Raw genomic sequence first — 13,799 nt, forward strand, 5'->3', positions numbered from 1 at the left:
TTCTTCCTCTCCCACTCCCCCTGTTTGTGTTCCCTCTCTTGCTGGCTGTCTCTATCTCTGTCAAATAAATAAATAAAATCTTTTAAAAAAAAAAAAAATAAAAACTTTGTAATCTGTATATACTCCTGTGATCTGTCCAAAGTTTACATAATGAATGATGTTTATTAGGAAAGATGTGTGTGTGTGTGAGAGAGAGAGAGAGAGAGAGAGAATGTACATGTGTTTAGACACCTAAGACCTCAATGTGATAAGAGACTTCATCTTGATCTCCTATAAATAGGGAGTTAGGGGCGCCTGGGTGGCTCAGTCGTTAAGCGTCTGCCTTCAGCTCAGGGTATGATCCCAGAGTCCTGGGATGGAGCCCCACATCGGGCTCCTCCGCTGGGAGCCTGCTTCTTCCTCTCCCACTCCCACTGCCTGTGTTCCCTCTCTCACTGGCTGTCTCTCTCTCTCTCTGTCAAATAAATAAATAAAATCTTTAAAAAATAAAAATAAAAATAAATAAATAAATAAATAGCGAGTTAATTATAGCACTTACTGCATCATGATGCTGGGAAGACCAGATGAGAAAATATTTAGGAAATGTTGAGTGTTATTTGGTTTGAAAATTTATCTTTTAAAAAGCTGGTTTTACATTGGGTGCAGGCTTTGCAAGACCTTATATGTGAGTGATTACATATAAATGCCAAGTTTCAAAAGGAGGAAAAAAAAGAAAAAAAAAAAACAGTGTGTATAGTCATAATTTTAATGTCTATGGTTACTTCCAGAATGCTACATCTTACTTTCTATATTAAGCCATATATACTGTACTGGCCAAATGGGCTAAGCTATTTTTAAATTTAATTTTGACTCTACCTGGGCTATCATACTGACTTTAGAATCTACTCCCAGATAAGGAGCAATTCTATTATACTTCAGTTCTTTTTATATATATATATATATATACATATATATATGTATATATATATATATAAAGATTTTATTTATTTATTTATTTATTTGATATAGAGAGACAGCCAGTGAGAGAGGGAACACAAGCAGGGGGAGTGGGAGAGGAAGAAGCAGGCTCACAGCAGAGGAGCCCGATGTGGGGCTCGATCCCATAACGCCGGGATCACGCCCTGAGCCGAAGGCAGACGCCCAACCGCTGTGCCACCCAGGTGCCCCTATACTTCAGTTCTTTAACCTTTTGGGTAGAGCCCCGTTTGGGATATCAGTCCCATATCAATACTTTTTGAGATCCTACTATGTACAAAAGCATAAATAAATGGTTTCTTTGCTTTTACATTTTGAGTCACATAGAAGCTTGCCCTCTCTCTCACCTCCCCTTAAAGCTGTCCTGGCCTGGATACAAGTCTGTTCCAAACATCTGATAATGCCTTCTGCATCCATTTCTGATTTATGTCCTTACCGCCTTGGCCTTTTGATTGAACTTGACTTGTCCTCATGTTCCGGCCTTAATCTGGGGAGTGCTTCATTATAATCCCTGAGACAATTTACTACTTAATTCAGACGGAGTGGGATATAATACATTTAATTTTTAATGCATTGGTTTAGAAATAAGCCTAGGAAAGAATTAGAAATAGACTGTTCTTTATTTGGGTTTGCCTACTCTGTAGACCAGTATCTTCATTCCAAATAATCACAAGACATTAATAAGACCTGATAACTGTGTAATATAATCTCTATAGAAGTTCTCTAACCCAGGGATTATAAAACATCCAGATGTAAGAAGAATGATGGAGGCTACTATTTAATGAAACTATTTAAATACTAGTACAAAGTTAATTTAAGTTCCAATTAAAAATGACAGCGAGAAATCTCTTTTTTGTTGTTGTTATCAAATCAAAAAATTCAACATCTAGTTCACCTAATGTGGACAATGATGGATAGATATAGTTATTCTCATATGCTATTAAATCTAGATCAGAAAAGCTTTTTTGGATTATCATTTGGAAACATCCATCAAAATTTTAAATTTACATCTCTTAGGTCCAGCATTTCTTCTAGAATTTATGTGCACATGCACTAAATGGTGTACATAGAGGGATTGCAGACATGTTGGAAACCACTGAATGTCCAAAGTGGAGGGGATTGGTTAAATGTGATGCAGCTTCATATATGGCATTGAAAAATCTCGATGTATCATTGGGTGAAAAGAAACCCTGAAAAACAATGCATATACATTGATCACATTGTTACATAAAAAATAAATTGATGGGTATATGTCCATAAACATTTTTAGTCTTGTAGAAACATTGGCAATAATCTGGAGAAGTGGGATTCGGGAAAACATGATGAAATAGACAAGGGCAAACTTAGAACTATTTGTTGCAGACCTAGTTATATATTGTAACTAAGCAGCGCTTTCAGTCATTTCTAGGATTTCTCATGCTGCAAGAACAAAATATGAAGAAGCATTTAGTGAAAACAGCCTAAATATTTTAAGTGGAGCTGACTGGCCAAAATTGCCTTCATTTCTGGGGAATATATGTGAAGATAGCTAGCTGCAAAACAGCATGGATAGTATCTGTCTTGAGCCCTTTTCACGTACTTTATATTTTCCCATCTCTAAAAGGATGCTTTGGAAACAGCCATGAGAGTCCTTCAGGAATAGCCCAATCTCTGCAGCCTTATTAGATGCACAGACATATGTCTCCTGGTGAGAGTCTCATGCTGTGAAAGTCATTAGAATAATAAATTAAACTTCTCTGTACGCAAGCTTTCTAAGCTTCAGGTGCATATTCCTTTTATGCATTTTCCATTTTCCTGTAGCTTGAAGTATTGGGATTGTCGACCTATTCCTTCCTCCAAAGTTTTGCCAGCATAATGAGTTCATGGAGTCACTGATGCCTAAAATAATTTGTGGAGTTTGGATTGCAATAGCTCTACACAGTCCTACTTATTCTCAATTTCTAAGAGCTCAGTGAAAAGATAAGACCTAATTAATGAAAATAGACTTCACAAGGGCTGAAATGGAAGATCACATAAAATACTTTTTGATATTTTGTATTAGAATCCGACTCCAGGTTCCATTAATACCAATATCAAGATCATCTAATGGGGCCTATTTATACGTATGGAAATAATTGCATTAAATTACAATTTTCAAGCAGAGAGATTTTGGAAAAGGCTTTGGCCACACCAAATGGAACAATATTTGTGAGGAAGGCTTCAGGAAACAGTGACATGTAAAACTACTATTAAGCTCTGTGGGTTTTTTTTTTTTTAAGAACATCAAAAAGCTTTAGGAAAGGTATATATACATACATATATGTATATATATACACACATACATATATGGGTATATATATACACACACATATATCTTTAAAAATTTTAAGAAATTGGCATTCAGTTTAGAAATTTAACATAATAGAGCATTTTCCCATCATTCAAATATTATTAGAATGGGTTAATCCCCTTCTCTGTATCAAAAGAAAAAAAAAACTCAATACTTACAAGTGGTGATAGACATTTAGATCTTCAAAAATAATTCTGGGCTAAAATTAGAGAAAGAATATTATACCTAAAGGCAATAAATATGAAACAAAAAGTCATAGTATTTCTTTGTGTTAAGCCTCTTTATATGCTCTTTCCTTCTAGCCCATACTCTTAGAAAAGATAATGTATTTCTTACCTCTCTCTGCCATTCCTTCATTTCTCCATAGGATCCCGCGTCTGTTGCCATGGGCTTCCTTTCAAAGGAAAGGGCTCCTTCATGTCTGTCTTTATTTTTTATTTTTATTTTTTTAAAAGTTTTTATTTATTTATTCATTCGACAGAGATAGAGACAGCCAGCGAGAGAGGGAACACAAGCACGGGGAGTGGGAGAGGAAGAAGCAGGCTCATAGCAGAAGAGCCTGATGTGGGGCTTGATCCCCTAACAGCGGGATCACGCCCTGAGCCGAAGGCAGACGCTTAACTGCTGTGCCACCCAGGCGCCCCCATGTCTGTCTTTAAATACATGGACTAACTACTGTATTTTGTCTGTTCCTGAATGAGGGGCAACCCAAAACAAACAAAGAAAAAACAACCCCAAAGAGTTAGCTGCTAACTTTCCTACTCACTAGTTCCCTGTATTTTATTTCTAAACTTCTTGAACCCATCATTTCCATAGATTTTTTTCTCCAGTTCTTGAAAATTGTCTCCTTAATTTTTGTAAGCCGTGGATGGGTTCTTATCAGATTATAATTTTAGGAAAGAGGATATGAAATAAGAGTTGAACCTACTGGTTCAACCTTAAGAATATTCTGCACTGTAGTCTGCATCTAAATTTGGGACAGATGAAGAACTCACTCTGTAAAAATGTAGGTGAAGTTAGATTTATTTCTTTTAATATAAAAAAACCATTTAAAAATGTCACTTAGGAGACGATTTTATTATCAGCACCGTGAAGACATTACCCGACCACAAATCTATACTGATCTATTTGAGTAACAAAACAAAACAAAACCCTTAGGGTTCTATTGAAAGATGCCTCCAAATTTTGTTTCTGAACCCAACTAGAGGAAATTTGGTATTTTGGGGGACAAAAATTTTCTAAACATCCCATAGCAAACCAAGTATTTTAACACAAATAAAATCAGACTCATCTCCCCTCATTCTTTTATCTTTTATGTAGCTGAGCTATGTCCCTTTTTGATGATACCTTTACCATTGTTTCTTTATCTACAACTTTAAAAATAAAAATGAAAGTCTTTACTAGAAAAGCAGTTTGATCCTTGGTCAAGTATTGAAACAACTATAAAGGGTAATTGGCAACCCAGATATTTAACAGCAGAGAAAATATTATACAGAAAATAAAATGGTACTTGGGAGCACATGAAAAATCTAAAGGAGAGAAAGACTATACATTTGTATATATTCTGTGGTGAAAATTGTGTAAAAATTATTCCTGAGTTGATTGTATGATCCTTATGGGGAGTCTTCAATATGCTTAAAAAATTTGATGTGGTATTTCATTTTATGAATCAACTTATAATGTAGATTTAAAGAAAAACCAATATTCATCTGATCAATAATTACAGTAGAAAAATATAATAATATGTAGGGATTTATATCTATATGATGAAATATCTCTACTAAAATTTAGGTTCAAGAAAACCATTTAATAACTGAGAAACAATTGTGATATGTTAAGAAAGTGATATACTATGTATGTATGTATGTGTATGTGTGTGTATAGGAGAGAAAGACAGAGAGGGATGGAGACAGAGAGACAAGAGTGCAACATTTACAGTGATGTGGAAGGGCAGTGCATCAAAATATTAACACTCCTAGAATAAGATAATTAATTTTTAAAAAAAGATTTTACTTATCTATTTATTTGAGAGAGATGGACAGAGAAGAAACAGAGAGAGAGAGGGTGAGAGAGAGTGGGGGGAGGGGCAGAAGGAGAGAATCTCAAGCTGACTCCACTCTTAGCACGGAGCCCCATGTGGGCTCAAGCCCATGACCTGGAGATCATGACCTGAGCTGAAACCAAGAGGCAGACGCTTAACTGACTGAGCCCCAAGTCACTCCGATTAATTTAAATAAAATTTCCTATATGGAGAATCTTCTCTATTAACATTATTATCTTTATACTCAGTAAAAAAAATGCCATTTAATTTACCAACAAACAAAGCATGGGAAAACTTAAAGTATATGCAATTAAAAAAAAACCTAAAAATTGCTTGATAGGAATATAATTGCCTTTTGTTCCTTTCTGACTTCCTATGTTTTTTTATTTTATTTTTTATCTATAAAGAACATACATTGCTCTTAGAAGAACAGATATGGATTTTTTTTGTTTTTGGTTTTTTTAAGGCAAACAATAGTCCTCCATCCTTAATCAAATATTTTGGTGAAACGAGAGAAAGAAAAGTCATGCACTTTCTCTACAACTAGATTATTACTAATCAGGAAGGATAATAGTGTACTTTATCTTATTATGCTTTCTTTCTCTGTTCTAAGTCAATAACTGAAAGGAAATATTGAAGATGATATGTTTGAAAATCCATAAAATAACGATCAAGGTGTCAACTTTGATGAAAGTAAGAGACTCAGTGTTACATTTTCTTTTGGACACACACTATTTTGTGCATGGAATTCACTGAAACTGTAACTAGCTCCTTAAACTGCATTAGTCAGAGAATTGCAAAATGTCTGTTTTTAAAATTAATTTACTTTTTAAAAATTTTAATTCCAGTGTAATTAACTACAGTGCTCTATTCATTTCCGGTGTGCAATGGAATGGCCCAGCAGCTCCACACATCACTCAGTGCTCATCCAGACACGTGCACTCCTAATCCTCTTACCTGTTTCACCTTGAAATATTTCTTTCTATATAGATTTGGGATATTTATGTGCCATCGACTTCGTTAACTTTTTATTGAGAGAGAAGCTTCAGATCGAACTACCTTGCCATTTAAAGTTAGAAAGGAGTCTAACATTGTATCATTTGGTGAAAAAAGCCACGAAGGTCCATGTCTGGGTGGGTGTAGTGACATCGGTTCAACTCTGTGGACTGGCAAATTGTATTATTGGTACTTGGCCTGAACACCCAGAAGGATGGAACTGTCATTACTGAAATGTGGAAAACAAACTGTAGAGCAGGTTGATTTATCTTCTTGGGAGTCATATCCGGGGAGCAAATTTGCTACTACTTTTTCCTCAATGCGTAGTACATTGCCTGGCATTTCGTAGGTGCTTAATAAATATTTCTGGAATGAATTCCTGAATTCTGAAAGGTTCGGTCTGAGCTATCCTTCCACATCACTACTGAAAAATGGAAGTTTAAGAGATGCTGTTCATAAAAGCGAAAGCTTCATTTTTAGTGTAAAAATGGCAGGGAAAAGTGCAAAAACTGTTTTAAATTTCTTGAATCTGTGATATCTCCCAATTTGGATTAGTTTTTTGTTTTTTGTTTTTTCAATCTCACCAATGTTCTAAGCCACTGTCCCTAACCCATATCATCCCTCCTTAATAAACACTCACAAGCCTACGCCCGTGCACACCCATGCGGATATGTATATGCACATATACACATGCTGGTTGAAGGGGAGGAGGGGAGAGGGAGCAAAAAAGAAAATAAAGTTGGGTTAATTAAGGGAACTGTTGAAATTTCCTTGGTGATGGCTGGAGTAGCATCGAGGAAATAGGGAATCTAGGGACACTTGGTGGAAGAGAGCCCCCAAGTCTGGAGCTCCATGGCACGAAAGAGAGACAAATATGGGGAACTAGTATGGAATGGATTATTGGACCTGGGGATGAACGTAGCTGAAATTCCTCTTTCTTTCCAGTAAAATGATCCCCAAATGGTGACAGTGAGGATCATAAAGGCAGTCCTTCCTATCACACTTCCCAATTTCAACCCTGATTTATGGAGATAACTTTTCTCAGTAAAAAAGCAGCTCTGTCTGAAATTTCAATTCCAAACCTCCAAGGCTCTGGCTTAATTAATCTGAAGATACAATGCAGGCACCAGCTTTTCTTTCAGATGTTGTTTTCTTGAAGCCTAAACTTATGTCTCTCTAACAAATAGCCCAGAGAAATGACTTTGTGGTTTTCCTTTCATGCATTCGGGGATGACGGATAGACAAGCCTCATGACATGTGGTTCTGGGAAGTCTTTTTAAAATTGACTTGTCTACAGACGTAAAGAACTTGAGAAGCCAAGTTGTCTGCTATTTCCTCTATTGCGTTCCTGATGGACTTTTCTCAAGAGAGGGCAAGTAGATGATGCCATCGCTTGTGGATTTCAACTGGGCTTCGTTGAGCCTATGAACCCGTTTTGTGTACAGTCATAATTGACCCTGCGTCTCATGTCTTAAGTTACAGTTTACAGGAACAGTTATCAAAAGTGCTGTTCAGGTTGGACATTCATTTTCAGGTTCGATAACCTGTTTTACGAGTCCTGTCTTGTGGTAGATATGTTGCTTTTGATAATCTGTTGGACTTTTAATTTCCATGTTTCAGTTCTCTTTGGACTCAACTATGCATGCCTCTTGAATTTTAGGACTTGGCTTTTAAGCATATTCAGACCAGATCCTTCCTATTGGTTAATGGTTATGTAAACCTGGCTCTTCCACTCACGCGAGTCCTAGACTCAGACTGTCTAATAAATCACCAGAGGAGGAATAATTAAAAGCTTCTTCCAGTTCTATTATTAAATCACCAAGGATGGCTGGCCCCTGCTTCTAGATGTGCTATAATTTATACTATTAGTGTGGATTGTTTGGTTTTCTAAAAATAATAAATGACCCAGTGAATAGCATTTGGCCAGAGGCATACAAGAAACAATCCATAGTATATAGATTTGTTCAATGGCATTTAAAAGACCTTGATTAGAATTCAGTCTGGGCTGGAGCGATGAGAATGCTGTTTACTGATGGCTGTTTGAAGCCGTCCTACATGGCAGAGGCTGGAGGGATTCACAAATAGAAACATTTTTTACCTCCAGTGGCTGGATCCAGCTGTCAGGAGAAGCTGACATTTTAAAAGAGAGGTATAAAAATGTCTGAATGCCGTGATTGCTGATACCATTTTTGTGTTTTTGTTTTTCTGCTACCTTTGTTTGCTCAGAGCTCCAGCAATGAGCTAGGTCGGCATTCCCCAGATGCTGTGTCCTTACAGTTCTTTGAGAAAATGCCAGTGTTTTGTATGTGGAGTGGGAATGCTCTTCTCTGATATAATGGTTCACCTCCACCTGCGTTCCTGTCAACCAACCCAAGAATCTTTTCAACATACTTAGTATTTGAGGAGTGGGAGGCTTTCCTTGGGTGGTGCAGGGGGTGTGGGTGGGAAGGAAAGGCAGGTACGGGTGAGGAGTTTATATAGTTTGTCTTTGAAATGGAAACAGAGACATTGGATTGGTTTTTCCAACAGGCTGAGGCAATCTCTGGTGCTGAGAGAGCAGAAATGTGTATGTGATGGGCCAGGTAAGTTTATTCACCAAGATGGGATTTAAATCTCTACCTGTAAAGTTACACTGGCAACACACACATGCTTTATTGAGTGAGCATATACGTGCTTTCAGGGAACTGAGTGATAGCATGCACAAATAACCACATTAACACACAGTAGTGATATTATTAGCTGTTCATGTGAGTGTGCACGCAAATGTGTGTGAGTGCATCTGAGAGTATTGTGTGTGTGTGTGAGTGTGAAAGAGAGTGGCACAAATTAATTTTGTCATAGTGGATTCAAGCTAGGCATTACATTTAATCTAGTTCTTGCAGGAAAGGTCTAGAATGAAGATGAAGGTAATACTCTGGAAGGGAGAGACAGTCACACCAGCAAATTTGACTAATTCAGAGCTTGCAGAACCAGGCGATGTTTTGATCAGTTCTAAGTACAAAAGGCCTTTTTGAATTACCTTTTCATAGCCTCATCACCTTTAAGAGATTCCTTCTTCCTCATTTATTAATCCTTTGAATTGGTTGTAAGTAACAAACATGTCAGTGTTCTTATCTGCGAAGGATTCAAAGATCACTATTCTAGATCATAAAATTAAAAGCATTGCCAAAAAGCATACAGTAAGAGGTGGAGGGACATATAATCTTCCAGTGATTACCACTAGTATGCAAATACAAATGTATTAAACAGTTTATTGTGAAAGTTTACCAAAAACTTTGCTTTCATTTTGAGAGAAAAGTTTAAATATATTTCTTTTTAAAGGAACTTTATTAATTCTTGGTTGTATTTGTTTGTAATACGATAAGCTAGCTAAAGTATCATTATTTCCTCCCTCTGACAAAGAAGACAATATCTAGTGGATAATCAAATAGGAACATTTCAGAAATTTAGGTTGGAAACCATTGTAAGAAAATAAAATTAAAAATGTCTTTGTTGGGAGCCCAAATTCCTAATGTCTCCATGAACTGATAAGCAATGAAATAATTCTATTTGCTTTTTTTTTTCTTAATAGCCATGTTTTTCAAGTATTGGATTTCTGTGTCTCACACTCAATTTTACTGTTGTTCCTCTAATACTAAATGTTTCTGAGAGACCAAGCCCATCTTTCTTCCCGGATGGAAAAGAGAAACCATTCATTTATGTTTACTCTGCCTAGAATTACCATTGCAAAAACAACAACAACAACAAACAAACAACCAAAGACAAAAAAGATTTGTCTTTGATTTTACCCATCTATGAGATAGAAATGATTCCAGGACCTACCTCACAGTTCTGTTGTGATGCTGCAATGAGGAAAAAAAAAAAATGCACTTGAAGCCATTAGAACAATGTCTGGAATATAGTAGGTGCTCAATTATGGTAGCTCTTTCCATTTCATGTTTATACATTAGTAAGCCTAAATATAAATTTTAAAAATTAGGGGGAACAATACTAAAGCATTGGCATACATAGCTGTCTCTGAATTTTTAACTTCATAGCACAGGATGCTTGGAATTACTTTCTGGATTGGTGCATGGGGTTTCTCATATGAGAGCTCCTATCTGGAAGCCACATGCGTGTGCTGGTGATGTCATGGCCCCCTTGTGTGTTAATCTTGAATTCCTTCTGACAGTTTGCTTCCAGAACCCACTGATCATATGCAATCCAATGAGTTCTCAGCACGATTACTCTGGGTAGAAGCAGCTTCTGCAACTGGGGGGTAAAGAGAGGGGGGATAATGTTGGGTCATGCCAAGAATAATCCTCCCCCTAAAAGAAATTCTGGCTTCCCAGTAATACCAGCTGGGTGTTCTCCCTAACCTCCTGGCTGCACATATGTGATGAATAATTGTGATTTACTAAAAGAAAGTGAATGGAAATGGAACAAATTGAAGCAATTAACTAAAAGATATAAAAGGGAAACAAGAGTCAGACTTGGCCCCCAGACCTTGTGGGAAGGAAACCCTTGGTGTTGGTTAAAAAATGGTAATGATCACTTTCTCTGTTTGCAGACTGTTATCAGTGGTTAAGGTCCTTATGATTTGAGCTAGAGACTGGGAAGGAATGCTAACATATGAAACCAAGCAAAGAAGTGGCAAGTAATTGAGCCTTGAGGGATCCTTTTGGAAAGCAGGCTCGTCATTTAGGGGAATGCACTTTTGATATTCATCTAGCTGGTTTCTGAGTGCCTGTTTGCAGGAAATGAAATTCTAGGCTTTGCTGTTTGAAAAGGGTAGAATAGGGGTGGGTAGTGTTCTCAGAAGTAATCAAAGCCTTTTTAGCATTAAAAATGACTGTGGAATGTTTGGCGCTGGAGGCACAATGATGCAAATCAAATGGCATATTAGTTTCTTGCCTAGTGAATGTGGAAGCCTTAAAAATTCTGCAAATGGGTGGGTGGTCAGCATTAGAGCATTGGACACAAGGCACTGAGGCAAAGAAACCGAGAATGCTGCACACATTTGCTGGGAAATGGAGTCTACTGCTGTGGCGGGATGGGACACCATGGATTTGCTGGGAAGGGAGAATATATGAGTCCCAGAACTCTTACCGCTTTGACTTCCCTCTGTCTGAGTGTAACAACCAACCCCAAATGGCAGAGGTTAGCAAGAACAAGATACCTAATTGTGAAGGTGGGTCATTCACAGTCTGCAAAAATAGCCCTTTGGTAAGTGTGAGTTGTTTTCTAATGAGAATACATCTGTTAAGCTGTTAAAAGGTGGTATCCTACAGATAACTCCAACCAGCTTGTGAGAAGCCAATTTTTAAAATTTTCCAGGAATTTTGCAAGCTGGTTTTTAACCACAGTCATTATTAAAAATTGCATTGTAGAAACCTATAATTAAATGAATTATGTAAAAAAAGGCAATACTCACAATTCACCACTTCATTTTATTGTTTTGCTGTTACCTATGCTCTCGAAGTTACCTATATGTATTATATCTGTATGGCAAAAATAGTCTACAGTCATGTGCGAGCACACATTTCTTCCTGACTCTGCATTCTGTGATGTGATGTTGGCAGCTTGAAACTGGCTTCCCATTCACCACTTCAATGGCCCTTACTCCCACCCACACGTACAACAGCGGCAGTGTGGTAATTTTGAAGGTTTCACAGGAGCCATTAAAAAGGCACAGTGTGTTAAATGCAGATTGACGCCCTATTGCTACACACTACACCCTATTTGCTGATATAAGTCTGTTTATCAGTTCTCCATTGGCTTGTCTCTTAGTGCCTTCCTTTCTTGGTGATTAATAAACACTTCCTGCTCTAGCATCGGACTTCCACCAAAGCCGAAAGGCCTCAGGGCACCTCCGCTGGTCAGATGTGCTGAACGTGGCCGTGAACGTGAACATGAATAGGACCAAAGGTTCTGATTTAATTGGTCTGGGGTGAGGCCAGGACATTGGGAGTTTTTAACAATCTCCAGTGATACTAATATAGATGCAGAGTTGAAAACTACGTGACTAGGCAAAACTAAGATTTATTTTTGCTTTCCACCTCCCTGTGGGTATCCTCTTCCTCCCATTACTCTGCTTCCTCCATGACTCATCTGTATTTACTTTCTTAGTGATTCCTTCCTCACCTCCGTGTTGACAGCCCAGCTTCAGGATTGTATAATTGTCAGAAGTGCTCATAGCCCAACCGGAGAGGGACTCTTTCTTAACAGTTCCAGCGAAGGCCCCAGGGAGGAATTTAATTGACGTGGCTTGGAGCATATGTGTTCACTTCACGACCGATCACTGTAGCCAGGGTGGTCATCCCCCTGCCCTGTACCAGAGTCAACTCCACCAAGACAGATACCAGGCAAACTGATGTACGTCCACTCCACTGGGTAAGGTGTTTGTTTTTGGAATCATATGTGTTAAAGGCTTCACTCTAATCATCAGAAAAAGAGTAGAGGTAGTCCTAAGCGTGGTCCCAGATTATGTAAAGTCTGGTCTTTCAGCGAGAAACTTGCTACATTAAAAGTGACTCTTGTTATAAGTATTTTTGATCTGTGTTTTATAGAGGGATCACATTTCAAATATTATAACCTCAGTACACAGAAGTCCTGTTCTCCTTCTGGGGCACTGGTTGCAGAGAAAGCCAAAAGTTATAATGGAAAGACCAGTGAGATCTCAACTTTCATCTGCCTTTACCTAGCTTTGCAATCTCAGACAAGCCCCTTAACATTTCTGTTTTAGACGACATGTCTATGAAGTAGAGATTAAAATACCTGTCTATTTGTCTCACAGCGGTATTGTGAGGATTAAATGAGATAATGTTGATGAGATAATTTTGAAAAGTGTATCAACCGTCAGCTGTAAAGTATTATTTATACTTTACTGGTTAGGCAAGAGGTGCTCGCCGTTACACGTAAAGACAATAAACATGCAAACGCATATGTTCGGATGTTTATTGTGAACATAAGTAAGTTTTCTCCCATTATATGTTCTTTTTACTTGCAGCTCTGGTTTGGTTGCAGATTCTGTTTGTAAAGACAGAATTTAATTGAAACCCTTAAAATGATTTTTTCTAATCTCATTTTCAACCCTTAAGTATGACATCAAAATTAAAACAAAAAGGGAAAATGTGCAAAATCAAAATGCATTCATGTAGATATATGTAAAAGTTATTTTCCAAATTAGCTCAGTTGGGATTTAGAATAAGATCTCTCATTTGATTTTATAATTTCTTTATAACAGGTGTGTTGGCTCAGCTTTTTCTTCCCCCCAGAGTATCACCACTATCTTGTGTACCTAGAGACTTCCCTTCAAGGCCGATCTCAAATTTATAGCCCTCTTTGAAGGGCTTGCTAAAATTCCTTATGCTGTTGTGTGTGTTTTCCTGAATATCACACACACACACACACACACACACACACACACCCCTGCACAGACATGGGCCCTCACAATAGCGCACGGCGTATTTTATAAGG

General features: G+C 37.6%; 1 protein-coding gene across 11 annotated transcripts in view; it reads left to right on the forward strand.

The window, feature by feature from the left end:
• RBMS3 (RNA binding motif single stranded interacting protein 3) overlaps positions 1 to 13,799 on the forward strand; it is a 692,098-nt gene that overhangs the window by 80,082 nt on the left and 598,217 nt on the right. The window contains exon 1 of one of the 11 annotated variants that reach the window (XM_034662114.1): positions 5,790 to 8,923. The exons of the other annotated variants lie outside the window; for them this stretch is intronic. Coding sequence (XP_034518005.1) covers positions 8,915 to 8,923 — 9 coding nt within the window. The 5' untranslated portion in view covers positions 5,790 to 8,914. Of the gene's footprint in view, positions 1 to 5,789; positions 8,924 to 13,799 lie in introns of those variants that run through there. 11 annotated transcript variants of the gene reach the window in all.

Source organism: Ailuropoda melanoleuca, chromosome 6 (assembly GCF_002007445.2).
Source record: "Ailuropoda melanoleuca isolate Jingjing chromosome 6, ASM200744v2, whole genome shotgun sequence".
In the NCBI taxonomy this organism is placed as follows: Eukaryota; Metazoa; Chordata; class Mammalia; order Carnivora; family Ursidae; genus Ailuropoda; species Ailuropoda melanoleuca.